Genomic DNA, 22,029 nt, shown 5'->3' on the forward strand with positions numbered 1-22,029 from the left:
CTGACTCCAGCACCACTACACAGGTCATTGATTTTAGTTAGAAGTCACCATGTAACTTCTGTGGAGCTGTGCCTGAGATTCAAAAGTACCCTCAGAAATACCTCAGGATAGGAACAGATGTCTGTAAAAGATGCAGATGAATTGTTGAATGTCTGATTCTTCAGGGGCACTGGTTTGTCAAAATCACACCATAGCTGTGAATAAAGGAAAATAAATAAATAAATAAATAAATCAGGGCTACATTGTACTCTAGTGACAAAGTGGTTGTGTGGCTGTCTGGCTGGGCTCAGGGGTGGAACTGGCTGACCTGCTCCTCTCCATACCAGCTTCCTAACTGCCAGCAAGGGCTAAATGGACACCATGTAGACAGAAAAATGTGAATGAAAAAGAAAGGGGAAAGCTTTCACACTACAGGCATTTAGAGTCTGGGTAGCCTTCGTTTTCAATCCTGTTCCCGAAGGTGAAAGATGAGCTCCTCCAGGAGTGTCAGAGGACTGACACTGGACTCTTAAAAACTACTATGTGTTAATGTATATATTTTACTATGAATTATAGACAACATAGTTATAATGTGAGCATAAAATCAAACTGTATGTGTACACTTGCTTGAAGGCAGGTTTTTCCTGCTATGTTGTTATGGATGGTGTTATCCTTCTAGGGGTGGGAAAAAATCCCATGGCATCATGCCATGTGTCAAAGAATAACATGGTCCCAGAATTGTGAGATATCTAGAATGTAAGGTAATGAAAAATGGTTCATGATACAATGTTTTTGAGAATAGTATCTAGGAGAATTTCAGAAAATACAGCATTTTAACTGCTGTGACCCGCATTCGCTTTAATGGTATTTCAAACTGGCTGTGTTAAGTATAAATAAGACATCAGTGCTGAATCATAATATATCATAGTCTTAGAACACAGGAAAAAAAAATCATTAATGTTTTCATGTTTTGACAGTCAAAGCAGATGGAGTTTCCCGTCACATATATTAATCCAATCTGGATGTTTATACCAGGTCATTTCATCAACCTGATATGTACAAGCTAGTTCCCTTGTCCCTCTTTCTAAAAGTTAGATAGTTTGTTTAATGAAGCCAAATTACTTAAAATTAAATTCTAATGAATTTTGAACTTGGAACTCTCTTGTTTGTTCTTTCAGCAACTCAGTCATCTCTGAAGTGCAGCAACATTTTCTAGGTTTTCTATACAGTCCTGCATGACAATGGATAATGGTAACTTCTGCAAGTTCATGAGGTGTATAGCATCTCTCTACAAAGCAGAGTGCCATCTGTGTGCCTCTTTAAAAGATATTCAGGATCATAATCTTTTTTTCTAATGTTTTAATAATAAGAATGTACTCGATATAGAGAATCACAAGACTCATTTGCCCATCTGGTAAAAGCGACTACTTTTGTTAGAAGGTACCTGAGCCTTACTTCCCTCCAGCTGGCTGAATTTTAACTCAATGTATGCACATAACTGCAAGGCTGAGCTGCATTACCTGCCCTTAAATCCACATGGGTCCCTATAGTGCTGCAGTCCACCATATGGAAAGAAGTGACTGCTGTGGCACTTACTTCATAGAATTCACTTTTTTAGTGGTGTGCAGGAAGTAGATAAATAAACTATTTAAAATATATTTAAAAATATTTTTAAAATACATTTAAAAATTTATTTTAAAATAAACTATTATTAAGGCAGGATTCCTTTCCATATAAATTAATGATATATTATATACATGCTGTGGTTTCTTGTAGAGGTCAGGTCTCAGTAGCTCAAGTCACAGAAATTCTGAATATAAGACAATTAATGTAACTATTTCTTGCCAATATTTCTAGTAAAACCAATTACATTTCTTATGACTATTTTTGGATTAGCTATCACACAAGATTACAGTGGGCACAATCTTCAAAAATAATCTGCAACAAACCATGAAGAAAATCTTGTTATCATCATATCGATAGCAAATTGAGTATAGTTACCTTGTTCCGAGAGCAAGATTCATTATACCAAAATCTTTGCTATTTGTTGAACATGATATTTGTCAAACATGATTTTAAAACCTCTATATTCTACAACACACCTTAGTGATCCATACTATAATGTAGCACTGTCCTTATCTTTAGGAAGTTTTCAGCCCTATTGAACTTCCTGTCATCGACCTTATTTATATTTTCTCAGTGGGGACATAATTCTTTCTCCAAATGACTCCCCTATCAGTGACTGCATGGTATCACAAAGAAACCAAGGCACATGTTGAGTTCTAGCATATTGGCAACCTGTGTTGTTATAGTTACTATTGTTTCTATTGTCACTAAATGCTTTCTTGGTCTAATCTTAAAGTAATAAATATCTATGAAGAACAAAGTTTAGATGAAAAAGCACAGCTACATCCGTACCCAAAAGGTTCCTTAGAAGAAGGAAGTGTGATAAAAATGTTATTTTTAATCTATCAGTGAGGTATTTACTGTCTTCTTGGCTCAGGTTTCAGTACCTGCCAGGTTGTCTGATACTGTTATCTGCCTAATTCATGCAAAGCTGACTCTTACTTCTAAAGACATCTGGATAATCAGGGCTTTATTGTATTTGCACCTGTGTTACTCTTTTACTATGTGATATGTTAAAAATGACATGTCAGCCAGGCTGACAGTATTCAATTAGCAATAATTTTATCTAAGCACAGTTATGAAACAAAATTTGGTATATGTCTTTTTTCACAGATATGCTGATAAAATTTGTCCTGATTTGTCATACCTGGGACTTAGTGGAGACGTACATTAGAAGCCCAGTCAGACCATATTCCTATTGTGGTCACAGGAGAGAGGAAAATCTCTTTATTGGGACCAGTATGATTAAAAGACATCTTTGGGGATACCTGTTTTTCTGCACTGACTATAAAGAAAGCTGAGAGTGACCATGACCATAGCTTGATACTTTAGCTAAAGTGAATCTGGACTGAGTTAAAACTACCAAATGAGCAAAAGGCTAGGTATGGTTAGAATTTAGGCTTTTAAACTTTTCTCCTCTGCTGAGGTTACTGGCCCAACTTTACTTGCTCTGTCCTTTCCCTACAGGTATTTTCTAGTTTTGTTGACCATTCTTATTTTTTAGTAATCTAGTTGATAGAACTGTGAGACGAGGAATTTAATACTATTAAGCACTATCGACTAACAGTCTTTAAGAAAGTATATCAGAACGTCAGAAAATCATGAATCATCCTCAAACTGTGGATATACTGAACGGAAAATGGCAGAAGGGTTTTAAAAATAGATGATCCTTATGAGGGAGAAATAATTAAATATTTCAGAAATACATAGTTTAAGCAACAGTCTGAATTTCCTGAAGCTGTGGTACTTTGCCTTTTATATTTAAATTATAGCTGGCTTATAAACACATTAGTTAGCAAGTCCTTTAGCAAGCTTAATAATTCATAAATCATATTTTCCTGTATAATAGGCCCTGGTTCCCTATGAAGCTTACAATATTTATGATGGCTCCAAGAAAATTAATCAGAATAGATGCAAATATAATGACATTCCTGGCCAAGTAGGTCTCATTAATCCAGCAGCAAGTTTTCCGGAGCATTAAGGGTAAACATTTGTAATCCTCTGCTGTGGTGATTAGCACAAGAGCGGAGTGCAGCATAATCAGAATAGAAAATTGAATGACCATTGGTATCACCCTGGGAAGAAAAATAAGAGAACACAGCATTAAACCACATCACAATACCACTGATAATAAAAATAAATGTCCAAACAGTTAACTAGGAAAAAACTCTAGGAAAAATCAGATTTCATAAAACTGAGACAATTACTCCAGGAAAAAAAAATAAATAAAAAAATAAAGAGAGAGATCGAGAGAGAGAGAGAGAGAGAGAGAGAGAGAGAGAGAAGCAGAGGTCTGTTATTGTTTCACTTGTTTTCTTGATGATAACCTGTTGTTGAAGAAATAAGCCAGGGAAATTGCTGCCAGTGTCTCTGTCTGTCTTCCAAGGGTCTGAAAAATCAGAACATCCCTTCTTTCACCATTCAGTTGTCAGTTAAGTTGCTTTTGGAGAAAACCTATTCATACTGTAGGATTCTGACTACACCTGTGTATGAACTGCTTCCCAACCCCAGTAGTCTAGTTTTCTGTGGGCAGTTTGGAAGAGTGATATTTTGTATACAGCACAACACAGATGTCTTAAAATTATAATATTTTTGGGGTCTCAAACTGTAAACTCAGAAATTATCAGTAAAACAATGCAGCCTGATTTCTGGCATGTCAGAATATGGTAATTACAGACATGCAAGATTTTCCTAATTTTAATTAATAGTGGGTCAACTGCGGCTAAGAATGTCATCAATTTCAAAACAAACAAACAAACTGATCTACAGTTTTCATGGAAGACACTCAAAATATAAATCGGAGGAAAATATGTTCTGTGGTCCAAAAATTTTTAAATAAAACATGTCATTTGGCATACCTCAAAAACTTTATTTGTGTGAATGTGATCTTTATCCAAGTATGTTAAATGTCTACATTGAATAGACAATTAAATTCCTTTGGGTAAAACACTAAAAGCAGAATTTCTTCTTGTCAATCTTTCATTATATTTTTCTGAATTTGTTCCTTTTTTTCTTGCCTAAATCTGGGACGTGAAGTCAATCAAGAAACAGACGTGCCTGAGAAATGTGGTAAATTGTTTTAATTCACTGAGAACAAAGCACTCAGCACTTCATAAATCAAGTTTATTGTCCCTGTTTCTGCCAGTTACTGTCCTTTCATATTTCTTTTCCCAAAGATTTTTATTTCAATTAAACCCATGCAAATTAAAAGTAACTCCACTGTTTCCATCTCTTCATCTCTTCCATCACAGTTCCCATCTCTTCACACTCCTTTCCCTTGCCTTTTTGCAATATGGAGTAATTAAGTAATTAAAATTTCTAGTAACCTGGTTGTATATATGCCAGTACTCTACAGTGATATAATGGCAATTTCTCTCAGGAAAAAAAATCTTTGAAAGAGATTTGAAAGGGATCAGAGCATTCCAGGGAGACTTCTGCAATTCCAGGTAGCTAAGTGTAGGTGAGATGTACTCTGCTTCTTAAACCTTCTGTAAGAGTATGTTTTATCTAATTGAAAACAGATTCAGATTTAACTACACATCCACTATCCCTCATCTTGTTGAGTAAGGTACAATACTATCCCTATGCTTGGGCCTTATTGCAAGACAAATTTAAAGGTGTAAGTGGAAACAGCAGTGAAAATATCACTACAGCTTTTCTATCCTAGTTTGTCAGTATGTTTAGATCAGCCATATCCACTCCCTGAATCTGAGTGGGCTATATTTCAGCTTACCTGGAATTGCCCTCAATTTCAGGCTATTCAGATCTGGATTTAGCAGAGCAAATTCTGAACTGGATCTAAGCTATGGTTTCTATGTGTAGGAGTCCAGAAAAAAAAAAAATATATATATATATATATAAATAGCTCAATAAATAATAAACAGAAAAGGTGTTATATGCATAGGATTATAGTTTTTTGTAGTACCAAATTATGTTAGAAAACATTTTAAATAATATATGAAAAATACCAAAATGGAAACTCTGTTCCCTAATGAACTGGAATAAAATAATTTACACATTAATGTCCCTTGAGAGCTTCCATGTGGTAATATTAGTTTTGAAACTCTTCTCATCATGTACTATTAGTACACAATGTTATCTTACATTTGTTTCAGCATTTCACTCTTAAAAGACTTTGCAAAATTTTGTATGTGATGAACACAGAACACAGCGGAGCTTCCCAGAAAAGTTCCATTCCTTCAGCATGCTCATTCAAAATGTTGAAGGACAGAACAATGTAGCCAGAGGAAACAAATTGCATTTGGGAAGAGTGAATGATGAAGAAACAAAGACTGGAGCAGAAGCCACAGATTTCATCCTGTACAACTGAAAGTTTGGTCACAAGAATCTCAAGATTCACTGGAAGTCCCAATGACACCAAGCAGGCTATGTGACAATGCTTTGAGAACACTTTCTGTCTGTGAAAATACACAGAAGGCCACTGATGCTTACTGTAAGAGCAAAATATGTTCATGAATACACTCAGGATATCTACATGAATGGAGTATGGGAAAAAGGAGGTATGTGTGAAATCAACAGTCCTGGAGACAGAAGCATTTTCTTCATGGAACTGATAGTTCATGGACGCTAAATATTCCAGTTTTTCTCTCACTACTATATCACAGAATCACAGAATCACAGAATTTCTAGGTTGGAAGAGACCTCAAGATCATCAAGTCCAACCTCTGACCTAACACTAACAGTCCCCACTAAACCATATCCCTAAGCTCTACATCTAAACGTCTTTTAAAGACCTCCAGGGATGGTGACTCCACCACTTCCCTGGGCAGCCCGTTCCAACGTCTAACAACCCTTTCGGTAAAGAAGTTCTTCCTAACATCCAACCTAAACCTCCCCTGGCGCAACTTAAGCCCATTCCCCCTCGTCCTGTCACCAGGCACGTGGGAGAACAGACCAACCGCCACCTCGCTACAGCCTCCCTTGAGATACCTGTAGCGAGCGATAAGGTCACCCCTGAGCCTCCTTTTCTCCAGGCTGAACAAGCCCAGCTCCCTCAGCCGCTCCTCGTAAGACTTGTTCTCCAGGCCCCTCACCAGCTTCGTAGCCCTTCTCTGGACTCGCTCGAGCACCTCCATGTCCTTCTTGTAGCGAGGGGCCCAAAACTGAACATAGTACTCAAGGTGCGGCCTCACCAGAGCCGAGTACAGGGGGACGATCACCTCCCTAGCCCTGCTGGCCACACTGTTTCTAATGCAAGCCAGGATGCTGCTGGCCTTCTTGGCCGCCTGAGCACACTGCTGGCTCATATTCAGCCGACTGTCAACCACTACTCCCAGGTCCTTCTCTGCCTGGCAGCTCTCCAACCACACATCTCCCAGCCTGTAGCTCTGCTTGGGGTTATTGCGCCCCAGGTGCAGGACCCGGCACTTGGCCTTGTTGAACTTCATGCAGTTGACCTCGGCCCATCGGTCCAGCCTCTCCAGATCCTCCTGCAGAGCCTTCCAACCCTCGAGCAGATCGACACACGTACCAAACTTGGTGTCATCTGCAAACTTGCTGAGGGTGCACTCAATGCCCTCATCCAGATCATCAATGAAGATGTTAAAGAGGACCGGCCCCAGCACCGAGCCCTGGGGAACGCCACTAGTGACTGGCCTCCAACTGGATTTGACTCCATTTACCACGACTCTTTGGGCCCGGCTATCCAGCCAGTTTCTAACCCAACGAAGCGTGCGCCAGTCCAAGCCAAGAGCAGCCAGTTTCTTGAGGAGAATGCTGTGGGAAACGGTGTCAAAAGCCTTGCTGAAGTCAAGGTAGACCACATCCACAGCCTTTCCCTCATCCACCCAGCGCGTCACTTTGTCATAGAAGGAGATCAGGTTCGTCAAGCAGGACCTGCCCTTCATAAACCCATGCTGACTGGGCCTACTACTTCATATGATATGAAGTAGTACGGTCTCCATGAAAGAAAACTATACTGTGAAAAACAAACAAACAAAAACAAACAAACAAAAAAAACACACAAAAGCATTAATATGTTTAAGAGACAGCAATGTAGTCAAGACAGAGACAATAAAGCCAGGAAAAAGCTGCACAATAGTCATGGAGAACTAGTCAAGAGAGTCAAGAGAGCTCATCAAGAGAGCTGTGTAGTTTAGGATATTCATCTCACTCTAGAGCGGTCTCTTATATTTATTCAGCTGAAAGGCACCTTGAGGTCCACTGACTAACTGGTTCTCCAGTGGTTATATTTTGAACCCAGGGCATGGACTCTGGGTTTCAACAGTTATGTGAAATAAACTCTTTTGGCTTCCTATACTACAACAATATTTTGCAGTAGCTAAATGACTGAGATTCTTTTTGGAACTGAGATTTTCTATTAATAACTCCGATGAAGATAGACAGCGTATTCATGCTTATGTGTCCAATACAGCAGACCTAAGCTGACCCAGCTTTAAATGAAACCAAAATAAAGCTTTCTAAAAGACTGAGGTCAAGACTCAAGATGTCAAACCTGAGGACACTAAACATGAGTTCTTATTTTGGACTGTCACACTACACATTTAAGTCCAAATGTTATTGTATTGTGGTACAATATAGGGAGCAGCTAGGGACCTAAGACTGGGATATCAATTCAAAATGCAATGCAACCTGCCTAGGTGCCTGAGAAACCATGGCTTTATATTTTTTTATAATAAATATGTAGGGAACAGGAATTCTTCTGTTGTAGCTTTCTGTTAGATATTGATGTGTTTGTCTCATCCAAAATCTGCTTATTATAAAAACAAAATTAAACTGTGCACACCTAAGAAGTCCCAGAGCCCAGTATCTATGTAAAAATTATATTGGCTGCATGCTGATAAGATCAAATACAGCAGAAGATATAACAGAGGTTATAAGAGTAGGAACAAGACATAATACTTTTTTGTCTAAGAACTCTCAGAAGTGCATGGGATAGATCCCCTTTTCATTGAAGAAGCAATTTCAGGCCAAATGATTTTGTTTCCAGGGGTCCCCTAATATCAGAATAGAGTTTGAAATGGAGCTTTTTGCCTTCCCTCTTCCTGGTTTGCAGTTGTAAATCAAGAGTTGTGGAGCCAGAAGGAAAATTTATGTAAAACAAAGGATGCAGATGTTTTAAATTAACAATTTGAAAACTGTTTTTCTCTCTTCACAACCCAGTGAAAAACTGTCAGAAATAAGAGTAGCACAGAAATCTGCTCTAGTATGACCTGTTGCCCATGTGAGCTTATAGAAAGTTTATTGCAGGAGATGAATCAAACTCCCAAGCCTTTCAGATGGAAAAGATGAATCACTGCAAAGTTGGCAATGCAACTTAATGGCTTCATAGAGGATAATTACAATAGAAATATGACATTAATTTATGTCACTTAGAGTAATGACTCAATATTTCAAAGCATGAAAGCTACTGCAAAGATTCTTAAATTCTGTGAGGTACCTATCCTGTCAGGGGAAAGTATGAATTAATCCAGTATTTATCCTTCAGGAGACATATATAAACTGAGATAAATTCTGCAACTCCCTTACATAGTAGATATAATAATAGAAAGATCAGTTAACTTTTCTGTTAAGTAAAGTTAGTCTTTGTTATTTTTGCAATTGCTTGTTGAAGTGCTGAATGAGGCCCTGGGCAACTTGATCTACTGAGTGGCACTTCTGCCCATGGCAGAGGGTTGGAACTAGATGATCTTTAAGGTCATCCAACTCAAGCAGTTATACAATTCCTTTCTTAAGCACACAGACCAAGGCAACCTACATGGGAAATTCTCTGAAGATCCTTAGTAAGATATACTTTATGATGATTTCAATAATTTTTATTTTACTGTGTTTCCAGAAATTCCCAAAAGACTCAGCTTAGCAAAATATTCAATTGTACTTAAGCAAATACATAATCCCATCCCCGTTCAGCAAAGCACCAAAGCATAACCTGAAAAGCTCTAAAATATGTTGATAGGGTAAGTTACCATGAGGAGTGTGAATTATAGTTAGTTTTTCCGTGTAAATGATATCTATGCTCTCCTCCTATGGTACTTCTCTGATATCGACTAGAGGTATAAACATAAGTGTTTAAGATTCTCTGAATCCAAATCCTGCCTAACTTAGTGATACGTTGTTCATGTGCTTATACTCATAAGTGGAATTTGTTTTTAGACAGAAATGTTAGAAATCTGAATTTCCAGGATATTTCCTCATTCAATACATTTAAATCTTCTTGCTCAGAACCCCTCATCTTATTTATTTATTTATTTATTTATTTTTTTTACCTTGCTCAGCTTTTGAACACTCCTCATTTAACAGCTATGCTTTATTAAAACTGAAACATATTTCTGAAATAAAGTATCAGAACCTGAAAAAATTAAGACCAAAATTTACCTTCTTAAATCTTTATAGTGGTCTTCAACTCCTGAAAGGACATTAAAACTGCCATGAAATACCTGTGTACTTACTCAAATCCTCTTTTTCAAAGGGATAGTGGTAGTTAGTCTTTCCCTAAATATCTTCCCAACTTCTATCAACCAACTTCTGAGGGCAATCCTGGGGCCAAGGTTCCACAACTTTGTTTAAAAATCTCTGCTTATCTTATCTTGTAGGAAATATAGGAAATATCTTTCTTTAAAGGTCCGAAGAATTTGTGAAGTGCAGGGGAAAACACAAATTACTATGCAATATGGGAAACCAGAATGAGAGACAGCTGCAGGCATGGCAGCTATGTGACTCCTTCTCCCCTAATTCCAATGGCACTAGATGCTGTCATGAGAATTAACAGCGATGAATTTGTGCAGATAGAAAAAATGTCATGTATTTTTGCTGGTATAGCAGTGATTGATATAGCAACAGAAATAATTTTAGAAAACAGGTTCCATTAATAAGATCCATAAATCTTCTACATACTGAGAAAAAAGCAAAAATAACAGCTACCAGAAGTGAAAAATTTTGAATGTGCATTGGGAGAAATACTTTAGACAAGCAAACAAACTTACTACTATTAGAGTAATATAGCACATAAGGAGCAGTGCTAGGTCAGACACTACTCTGGGTATATTCCCATCAAGGAACAGCTATGGAATACGTGATACACCACTGCCGCAGAATGCAATTGCTGACCTGCATCTAGTCACTGTTTTGTTATTCTGGGACATAAACATGGTGAACAAGGCCTTCCAAACATGATCCAAGAAATATTGCTGGATGATTGTAATATAAGCTTGTTATTTCATATACAAGTACTGCATTTTCAAGGTAATTTTCCAGGAAGCCATAAGCTAAGGTTCATCTGAGTGGTAGAAACCACTTGACAATTATGCTCATCTGGGCATTTCCATTTGAACACTTGTTCAAAGATGAAATGGGGTTAGAGGCTTGCTTTAGCAACAGTTGATGTTCTGCTGGCTTTGCTATGATGTTAGAAAACTGACTGTACTCCTTATATATAATCTTCTTGTTTTGTTAAGTAGTAGACTAAAAGGTCAATTGGTGGGCTTGACTATGTTACACATGTGAACATAAAGGTCACATCTGTGTCAGATTCTTTGCTTTGATAGGAACTTGGTGCTTGGTCAGCCCCAGACAGAATCAGAAGTGGGAAAAGGTCTACCAGATCATTTACTGCTGCTGCTGCTTCTTAAGGGCAAAATATTGCTTCCCCCAGCTGGGTAATACATATCATTAGCCACAAAGCACAACAGTACAACTTTCTAATGTAGCATGTAAGAAACAAAACCAAAACAATCACTGATTGTCACTTCGTAAAGAACAGTTTTAAGTCTGGATCATGTTTTACTTGAACGCAGAAAGCAGCAGGCTATACCACGTCAAACTTTTGTAAGAAAAAGTTCACGCTTATCTCAGTGGGAGTCCTGCTTAAAAACATAATATTATAATGTCAATAGATACTACTGTCTCTCACATGAAAATGTGAAGTTTCAGGGTAGGAGGAAGAGCAAAAATATTTCCAAAGAGTTGGGGGAACAAGCAGTTTATTGGCTCATTCCACATCTGCTATCAATGTTATCCCATTATTTCCCTAAGAGTCCCTTCAGATATACAGTAATATATTTCTGTATTTACCTGGAAGAAGGAAGTAAGCTTTGGATAGCGGTGATAAACACAAGAACAATAAATGCGCACACCAAGTTTGACTTGAATACTTCATCTCGCATTTGAGAATACTGGAATAAAAAGAAAAAGAAAAAAAAAAAAAGAAGAGCAAATTAGCTGTTAACCCAGTGATATCATAAAGACTGATGCATATGTGAGGTTTGGGGGAAGAGCTAATAAATCAATAATTCTGAATTTATTTTTAAAATCCAAGCACAACAAATAAATCACAAATATGCTGGTAAAGTATTTATTGAACATAAGTCTCTAATTTTCATTTGTACTACAAAATGGTTTTGTTGGCTTTTTTCCCAATTTATTTGCATAAAAAGAATGAATAGATACTAGAGGCCTCTGCTGCTGAATACAGTACTAAATACATAATTGCTTCACCAAAAGAATTGTGGGTTCCTTCACCTGAAAGCAAACACAAAAGTAACCTGTACTGTCTGCATGCATTATATTACAGAGGTGTCTCTGTGCTTCCCATATTGATACCATTCTGCTTTATTTTTTAATTATTTTAAATGCACCCAGTCTGGGACATTCTGTAGCTAGGATGTAGGTTGTAATGTCTGTATCCTGACATTTCCAGAGGCTGTACAGAAACTTGTCAATGTGGGCATTCTCCAAGGAGAAAATGAGGGTATTATTATGTAAAAGATCATTTGAAGTGCATTATTACTACCATTTATTGTAAAGGTATTTTTTCCCCAGCATATTGGACCACTGAAAATGCTAGCAGGCTCCCATTCTATTGGAGTTACCGAGAAACTGAGTAACAGATACATCAATAAATCATAGTGGGTCAGTAAATTGCAGTGAATCAGATTAAGTGGAAATGTTGCCTAAATCTTCAGCTGGTATTAAACACTGCTAATTTAAAGAAACTCTAATCATTTATGGCAGATGAAGATTGGTCCATAGATGTATTTGTACTATAGAGATGACAACAATTTTTCTTCACCTAATGATCAATCCCATAGGAGCTTGTCTCAGTCATTTTTCTTCCTCTGAACAGTAACTCCATTTTATTTAGTCTCTTTTGAAGGATCTGAGAGTTACATGTGCAGAAGAAAAGTAAACCAGAATCAAAGAAATATCTGATATCAGGATATTTCTCCAGGAGTTTGAAAATAAAGCAAATTGCAGTTATAAATGCCTAAGGAGTTTTATAATTGAGAAAAATAAAAAGCAATTAAGAACTGTATCAGCAACATGCATTGAAAGGGTTCATATGTGTACTCCTGCATTTTACTGCTAAACTGCTCTTGAAGGAAGATCCTGTCTAGACTTAGACTATACTCATACAGACTATACAGCCTCAAGCTTCTGAAATAGGAAAAAGGCTTCTCTTTCCTCCTCCCATTTGCTTTGAGTAAGAGATGTGTTTGCTTGTTGACGCCTTTCATTTAGGATCCTCCTCTGCCATGATTATGGCCTGTGTCTGCTGTTTTCAGAAGCAGTACCATTTTGACATGATTTTTGATGGTGCTCAAAGGCAACTCTGCTTCATTCTGCTTCTGAAAGCACAGAGGCACTGACCCCAATTTAATGTGCAGGAAAACAGAACTACATCAGTCTGCTTGAATAATGGACCCAGTCTTTTTTGGTGGCACAAAAAGAACCAAAGGGAGAAAGAAAGGCACATTTCTTAATATATAACACTAAATCCTTAATATTACTTAGGAAAATTATAGCAAATTAATTGAATGAAATACAGACATAGAATTGCTCACTGTGTCAAGTGTTATGTCAAAGGATGAATGCTGTGGTCTAATTAGTAACAATGTTGTGATGAGATATTGTCTCTGAAGAAGCACAAACACCCATGATAAACGTAGCATTTCTCTAACAGCTTATCCTTTTATGACTTGGAGAAGTCATTAAGGATAGTTTAAGCCTCAAGACTTTTCCATATATATGGAAAGGCACGTAGCCTGCTGAAGCCAGGTAGAGTGGTAGGAAAAGTCATGATGTAATCAAAGTTGTAGCTGCAATGTCACACAGGCCTACACACACTAGCATGACTTGCTTATTGTGCAGCAGGAGCTCCTCCTTTATTCCCAAGGCACATGAGCTATTTGTATTGAGCTTTGGGCTGTTGGATGGCACTGTTTATCCATGCCCAGCGAGCTAGCTGAAATTTGGCTCAAATAAATAAGGCCAAGTTTTCTCTGCCAAGTAATGTTGCTCATTTTTTGAGGAAAAACTTTACTATGAGAGTTCCCTTCCAACCTTAACTATGCTGTGATTCTGTGATTCACCACCTCTCAGTTTTTCCCAGAGCTCCTTGGAAGGTGAGTGCTGGACATGCAATAGGTTTAAATGTTCACCTAGAGTATTTGCACACTGGTGGTTGGCTTTATGCTCATTGTTGCTCTTTTGGAAGAAAGGGGAGACTGTTTTTTTTTGTTTTGTTTTGTTTTTGCTTTCAGAGCAATGACGTTTGTGCTGCTGGAAAAGTTTCTGCAGCGTCTGCTGGACAGGCACGGAAGAAGATGGAAATTCAAGGCAGGAAAAGGGATGGATGAACTTCTGAGAAGAGCAAAGAGTCTACACAAACCCTGTGGTTTATCAATAACAGAAAAGAAGATGCTAAACAGTCTCAGAATGTGCCAAGTGTTTCTTACAGAGCTTCTTGGCTCTGCACTGGAAGTTTATGAATCCAATGAAAGAGGTGAGGCTTATTTCTGCAAGGATATGGGATGTGGGAAGGGCAAAGTTTGTTTCCTAGTCATTTAATTTCTCACCCATCTGAACCTTTCATACAGAGAAATTCAAATATTTAGGTCTAATTTTGACCTAAGATAACCTGTACTGATAAATTCAAAGCTCTTTCGATGTTTTCAGTGTGCTCATCTCACAGAAAATACACAGACACTTCACCTCTAAGCCCAGTCTTATTTATGATCTCAATACAAACACAAATTAAGGCTTAGGATATCTTTATACAAGTCTTTACACTGGAAACTCTTCCTTAGCAAATACCCTACCAGAATGCAAAATTCCTTATCCGGTTTCAGTGATTTATCTTCTCTGAAAACACATGCTACTGATGTTACTAAGTCATTGTTATCATGGTAGAGTTTCTTAACGACATCTTTTAATATTTGGAAATCAACTAAAGAAGAAGGAGATTTTCCCCATGAGCAATTATGTTTGAAAACCTTTAGTGTATTTTCATGCTACCATTAGAATTACTCTACAGTGATGACTCTTTTGCTCTATCTGTCTACATCCTATTTGTGAAAATTACCTCTAGCAAAACTGAGAGTGAATTAGTCTCTAAATGAGCCATCAAGTGCTAATGAGTAAAATACAGGTTAATAATGACTAGTCAATTTGGGGAAAGAATCTATAAAATATACCAGGTGGGGAACTTGCACAAATCCTCTGAAAAAATTGTTCTTACAAACTTCATGTGGAAATATGCATATTGCCTGAGGGATATAACCTGTTCACTAATGCAATCATTGCAGCTTGCTGTGGAATCTACATTTATGCTATCACCAAGAAGGACATAAAAGCAATGAGATAAGTGAGGAATGGGAATATGTATGGCTGGCTTAAACTGCTGTTGTATACAAATGGTTTAAACTGTTGCAAACTGGGATCTGTGCTAGCTCCCATGGTAGTTCTGGGCATGCTGTTTCCAGAAAATATATATATATATATATTACATTTTTAAACCTCAAAAGAAATAAATCAGCACTTTCAGTACTAGTGTAAATCTGCTGTCTGCAATTGCTTTGCAAAGAAAATAAGAATAAAAGAATAAGAATAAGAAAGAATAAGAATAAGAATAAGAATAAGAAAGAATAAGAAACACAGGCAGGTGAAAAAGCTAGCAGAAGTCCAGCATGACATTTGAGATCCATTCAAGCCACCCAAAAAGGCTTATGATCCCAATACATAGTAGTCCTGTTACAAATGCAGGAGAAAGAAATGTAGAATATTGTTCATATGGTTACTTGCTTCTCTGTGGTTTCAGGCAAAGAACATTAACACGATACTGACTGAACACCATTAATGTAACCATGCTTGGTGGGGAGATCCAGTATGGGTACTGGTTGTTCTACCTACTGAATAACTGTGAGGTCTGCAGTGAGAAGTATTTGCAGGTAAAAGTAATAAGTATTGGGCAGATACAAGTGCTGCCCAAAAGTGTGAAGGCTAAATGTGAGGGTGCAATATTTTACATAGGAGAAGTTTGTTTATTTCAGCATGATGTCTGACTTACAGATGCTTCTGTGCTGAGCTGAAGGTGACTGGCAGCAAATGGAAATGGCAGTGTGAGATGGGAGGCCAACAGACTTATATTCTCTCTCTTTGCTCAGCAACACTGCAGGGAATACCTCATGAGGCTGATGTAGAAGGTCATAGTAAGCAGTTGCAAAATGTTAATGACTAGAAGAAAGCATAATTTGAGACTGAAAGGTTAGAGAGAACCTTTCATAGGTTCTTTCTAACAGAGAGAACAGAGGGGGGCTTCTAATCTGAGCTTGTTTTGCTTCCTGAATGGGCAAGAGGAGAAAGAAAGAAACTGATAGTAATAGTAATAAAAGACAACATGGAGTAAATAGCTACCCTCTGTAGGAAAACATTTCCCCCATTGTTTTTTTTCATGATTGTTTGTATTCTATAGTTTAACACTAAGGCCATCAGGACAACCTGTAACTATTGTATGGGGTAACAAGGAAGAAAGGGAATGACATTTTCCACATTGTCCCCTGTTATAGGCAGATGCCTGTTACAGATACCTGCCTATAACGAAGAGTACATTGAAATTCATCTTTCCTTCATCCCTGTACATCCTGATGTAATCCTCAACTTTCTCTGAGCACACTCATGGTGTCTTTGCACACTCAACACAAGCAAGAAGTTTGCTGGCTGACAACTATCTAACTATTGGAGGTGGGTGAACCACAGCAACTAAAACAGTGTTGACATTTAAAAAAATAAAAACAAAATTAATTTCTGTATGGTGTTAAAAAAAATCGAAAAAATTGCTTGTGACTTTTAGACCTTTAAATGCTAATTAGCAGGATGTCAGAAATCCTGAATTTAACTTCCTTCTCCAAAGCCTAATACTAGTGTTAATGTCTTTTTCATACAGCATTCACAAACAGGTCTTGGACCAGAGCATGTGATCCAGAGAACCGCACTAAAAGAAGCTTCCAACCACTATATCACAGAGTCATATTATTTCTCTTATCAAGATTTTTGTCCCTGATAATTTTGGCTTCTTTTCTGGTAGAGTGTTACAATACAAGTGGGTAAATTTTCTTCATTGACTGCTTTTGTCCTGCTAAGAGAAGTGTGGTTTCAGCCACAGTCCTTTCTTTAGCTATTTTTGAGATCTGGGTTCCTGACTGCTTTGCACAATAATTGCATTCTTTTGCAGCATTGACATCTTTCGGGATTTTACCTTGTGTCTCAGTATCATAAATATCCTCATGGGGAAATCGAATGTTTCCATTTTTTTTTTTTTTTAAGCAAAAAAATATTTTTCCTTCTATAAGTTGCTTTTAAAATAAGGCCTTTGATACACTTCAAGCAGATTTTTTCTTTTCCAGTGGTTTTCATGAAGCAATCACCATTAATACCACCTGAGGACTAGTCTCCTATAAGTCAAGCAAAACAGTCTGTTTTCCAGTGGAAAAGTGATGGTGATGTAGGCCTTCACACTTGCAACTACTTTTTGTTTTTCTTTTCTTTTCTGTCTAAGTGCACACCATATCATAGACCTGCTGTTACTGCATTTCAATAGCATGCAAGTCAATGAAATCATTTTAGATCTATGCAACACCCCTCCCACTCAGCTTGCAAGGAAAGTTCTCCCATTGCCTTTCTCTTTTTAACTTAAAGCTTATATATGGATGTGGACTGAAATAGAAATTAGTGAGATCATATTGCTGCTGAGAAGAAACAAAAAGAAGAACAACATTTACTTCTTAAAAGCAGATGGATGTTTAAAACAAAGAGTTCACATTAATTTTGACTTGAAGTAAACTGAAGTAAGCTGACTAGAGGAAACCAGATGGATTCTACTAGTAAATGAAAGGCACATGTCTATATAAATATATATATATATATTGAATAGAATTGTCAGTATATTAATACACCCAATCACCATTTGTGCCAAAGCAATCTGTCATATGACAGAAAACTGCTTGTACTAGACAGCAAATGAAACCTGCAAGTAGCTTTTGTTGTTTTCAGAAGAAGAGTTTGCTCAATGTAGGCATTTTCCAGCAATGAAATATAATCACTGCAGCACTGTAACACCTGCATCATGACAGTATCCATTATGACGTCTAGATCAGTCCCATCTTCTGAAAACTGAAACAAAATGAAAATGAAGAACAAAACCAGAGAAGAAACAATGCAAGCTAGAACCTAGAGCTTCTGTATTTCAGTGGAGATTTATTACAGTTTGAGTAGCAAATAATTCAACTGCCAAGACCCAGCTACCTTGTGCTCCAGGCTGGAGTCTTTAAACATCAGTGAAAAAGGCTTGATATGCTCTCTTCTCAATTTATCGCCACTCCGTAAGTCGATGGTGTGCTCTATTCGCTTGTTAATTTCCTCAGGCCCAGACTGGACATGCAAAGCTTGTGCAAGATGGTTTGGAAGCAGATTTATTGAATTTCTTGTTAGGGCAGCCAGAGTCTAGGGGAAAGCACATGCAAACAGAATAAACCTGCTGGTCCCCTTGGGTTAAAATGCAATGTTTTAGATCATGTTCTATTGCAAACCATTAGAGCATTCCATGCAATTCATTTGATGAAATCTACAGAATTGTAAAATAATATATCTGTTCCACTAAACACATACAGCACGTTAAGGGGAGTACTTTACTGTCTGGTTTAAACAGACTACGAGGTTTGCTGTTGTACTGAATATTAGGAATACAATCTTCTTTCCAGATGCTGATACATAATCATTAGAGCATGCATAGGGGGAGTACACACCAAAATCACAACAGGGTATTGAACTCAATGGTGTGTTTTCACAACTTAGAATGGAAGCTACAGAAACAGAAGACAAACAAAACAGGAGTAACAATGTTTTTCTTGGTCTTAAAGTTACTGGATGTGTGTAGTTAAGGAACAGATCAATTGGGCAGGAGTGAAGAAGGTGCATTTCTTGTTACTTCAGCATGGCTTTTCAGATAATATGCTCTTCTTCACTACTGGTATATTTTAGCCAGTCAAGATTACAGTTAGGCTATATGATTTAATGTAACTGTAATTCATATTATTTTAAAAAATATATTAGCTCAATTGCTTTATTCCTTTGATATTTCATTGACATACCAAAAAAAAAAAAAAAAAAAAAAAAAGTCTCTTGCATGGCTTTGCAAATGAAAGTTAGTGGAGGTAGTACAAAGGATGTTTCACCTTCAGGAAAGAAGTAGAGTTTGCTTTCATAAAAATAACTCAATCCAGAGTTTATGGTACCATTTTGTGACACAAACTATGGGGAAGGTACAGACTGAATGGGAAAAATGGGAAAATAAACTCTACTACCTGTGATATTCCCAAGTGTTAAGACATGTTAATGAATGGAAAGGATATAAACCTTCATACATCACAGCATTAAATACAAATTATGGAAAAACAGTATACTTTTGCTTTGGGAAATTTATCCTATAGCTCCTTGCTGGAAAAGATCCTCTCTATCTCTTACAAGTCATTGTTGTGAAAAGGAAGTTGGGATGGATTTATCACTGCATTTCTCTGGAAAGCCAATTCTTTTGTATCACAGGATTATGTATAGATAATGAGACAGGGAGGTTTCCCTCATTCTTATTCAAAGTATAGTCAGCAGTTAACTTTTAATGAAACTTGGAGATCACATTAAAACACAGGTCAGGGTCTCAGGTACTTGCTGTCAAACACTAATTTACAAATTTCTTTGCAGTCCTAAAATAAAGTCCACGGACTCCATAGTCATGGATAATGTCTAGTTTTCTCATATTCCATTTTTTAAAGATGTAATTAAGAGTCCAATATATAGGCAGAAAAGGATATCGGGACTGAAATCATCTGCCTATTGAAGTGAAAAGTAATCTTCTTGCTTGATTTAGTAAAAAAAGGCTTCAATCATAAATGTTTGGAAAGTCTCTCTACTCCAGTTTCCCCATCATCCCTCCAGAAAAACACTATCATCAACATTTTGGGAAAAAAAATCAAGGAAACTGATACTAAAGTTTCTCTTTTCATAATAATATTTCAGATATGCCTCAAACCATATCTTAATTAAGATGATAATTAAGTTGATAGCTCCAAGATCAAAGACAAAACCCAGGAAAACAATCCGTTGAGTCAATACTGTATTGCTGCACATTAAGGCACTTCTTAATTTAGCTATTCCGCTAGTCCTATCTTTTTTAAATTGAGTATTGCAGAAAAGTTATTATTAGTTTCTGGGGATGAAACCTCAAAAGAGGATCTGAAGTCACTGTTAAAGGACAGGATCATATCAAATGCTGTTGTGTGTATTAATTCCTGAGAACTCCTATTACTATATCTGCATTGGAAACAAGGGTGGAAAATGTCCCTAATGATTTAGTTGGGTATTGTGTTTTATTTACATAAAAAAAAAGGGGATGTTTTCAATTCATTCTGTTAAGTGCCTAATTTTTCTTTGAATTATCTTTTAAAATTTGATTAATATGAAGAACAGTTTTCTTGCTGAATGTATGAACTGGTTTACAATTTGTAGCAGGTGAACATGCCATAATGTCAAGAGCATGGCAACAGTCAATAGTATTGGTGCAAAATTGACTCTGAAGCTGTATTTATTTTCAGAGGAAAACAAGAAAATTCATTTTTGAGTTTAGTAGAGCATCTCCCTTATACCCATACACGCACATAAGACAAAGTCTTCCCAGCAATTAGTAATAACAATAACACAAAACATCATGCAAATTATAGGCCAAGAATATCTTCTAACCATACTTTGTCTCTGCAGCCCCGTCTTCATTCTGTATTTTTAAGACTGTGCTTTTCCTAGGTAAAGAAATATTTGTTCTCCTTGCTGCCTCTTCTACACTTTTATGAACAGCTGTGTGAGTAATAGTTGTGAATCCTACAATAGTCTTTTGAGCTTTCCTGATGCTGATGATAACCAATCATTGTACAAAATATGTACAGAGTTCTTTTAGGTAAACCCCCCACTAAACTTGAATCTGAGTATAAGCAATAGGATGAACTAAAAGCAAACAAAGAAATAGAGAAATCTACCGTACTAATTCATCCTATTTTAGAAATATTTTACAAAAAAAATAAAATAAAAAATGTAGCTAGGATTAGTTTTTTCCTCCTTCCCATAAAGCTGTTATTTAATAAATCCAATCATCCTGACTTGAGAAAGAAGGGAAATTTATAACCAGTGACATTTATAAAACTCTAGGTAAGCTTTACATTATTATTATTATTATTTTTCTTATATCAAACACCAGATCTTAGAGGTAAATAGGGAAATACAAGCTCACATGTTTAGAGAGTTGGGGTGGGGGGGGGGGGGGGGAGGAGGGGCGGAGGAGGGGAGCAAGCAGTTAGGATTTGGTTCAGGAGGAAGTCAGTTAAGTGAAGATGCCTAGGTGTTTGCTGTGTTTGGTGTCTAAGCTTCTATTAGTAACAATATGTACCCTAGATACTTTCAGTTGCCCAATCAAGTGCAGTAATTGAATTGTTAGCTCAGATGTCCTAGGTTATCCTGGAAAGCAATCTAGAGCTAGGAGATGTGACACAGGACCTACAGAAGTCCCACGCACTGTCGGTCTGGGTGGGAACCAGCTGAAGTGTGCCAGGGTATCTCAAACTGCAATAGATAGCCACAGTTAAGAAGCTGTATGAAGATCTTACTCCACATGGTGAAGCCTAGTGAACTGTTCAGATAATGCACTAGCTGGGACATTCAATTGTTTCAGCTTGAGTGATTAACAGTATATGAGGCATCACAGTCTCTAGCCTGGTTTTATCAGATAGTCCAGATGATCACATGCCTTTTATAAGTCCCTTGTATCACATCCATCCATGTATGTGGATGGCATCCTGGAGTACCTCAAAGAGCAGTAGACCTTTACAGTTAGGAACTTAGCTCTGTGGGATATTGACACCTGACACAGTCAGTAAACAAAAATGCAGGTGCCTTGGTTTTGAACTGAATTCTATCCTGTTTTTACTTCACTGTCTTGGAATTCTTTGTTTTTGTTTTCTTTATTGATGTTTTTCTTTTTCTTCTTCTTTCTCTTTTTTTTTTTTTCTTTTTTTTTAATGTTTTTCTTCCTTCCTTCCTTCCTTCCTTCCTTCCTTCCTTCCTTCCTTCCTT

The 22,029-nt window shown here is 37.1% G+C and overlaps 1 protein-coding gene and 1 long non-coding RNA gene across 2 annotated transcripts in view; one reads left to right on the forward strand and one right to left on the reverse strand.

The window, feature by feature from the left end:
- ADCY8 (adenylate cyclase 8) overlaps positions 1–22,029 on the reverse strand; it is a 122,354-nt gene that overhangs the window by 24,439 nt on the left and 75,886 nt on the right. Inside the window, exons 8-11 of the mRNA XM_035317647.1 lie at positions 18,163–18,360; positions 11,656–11,756; positions 3,479–3,680; positions 102–194 (exon numbers count right to left, since the gene is read on the reverse strand). Coding sequence (XP_035173538.1) covers positions 102–194; positions 3,479–3,680; positions 11,656–11,756; positions 18,163–18,360 — 594 coding nt within the window. The remainder of the gene's footprint in view (positions 1–101; positions 195–3,478; positions 3,681–11,655; positions 11,757–18,162; positions 18,361–22,029) is intronic.
- Positions 3,106–21,979, forward strand: LOC118161904. The gene is made up of 3 exons (XR_004748222.1): positions 3,106–3,116; positions 8,065–8,073; positions 21,791–21,979. It is a non-coding gene; the product is annotated as an uncharacterized LOC118161904 (long non-coding RNA).

Source organism: Oxyura jamaicensis, chromosome 2, assembly GCF_011077185.1.
Source record: "Oxyura jamaicensis isolate SHBP4307 breed ruddy duck chromosome 2, BPBGC_Ojam_1.0, whole genome shotgun sequence".
NCBI lineage: Eukaryota > Metazoa > Chordata > Aves > Anseriformes > Anatidae > Oxyura > Oxyura jamaicensis.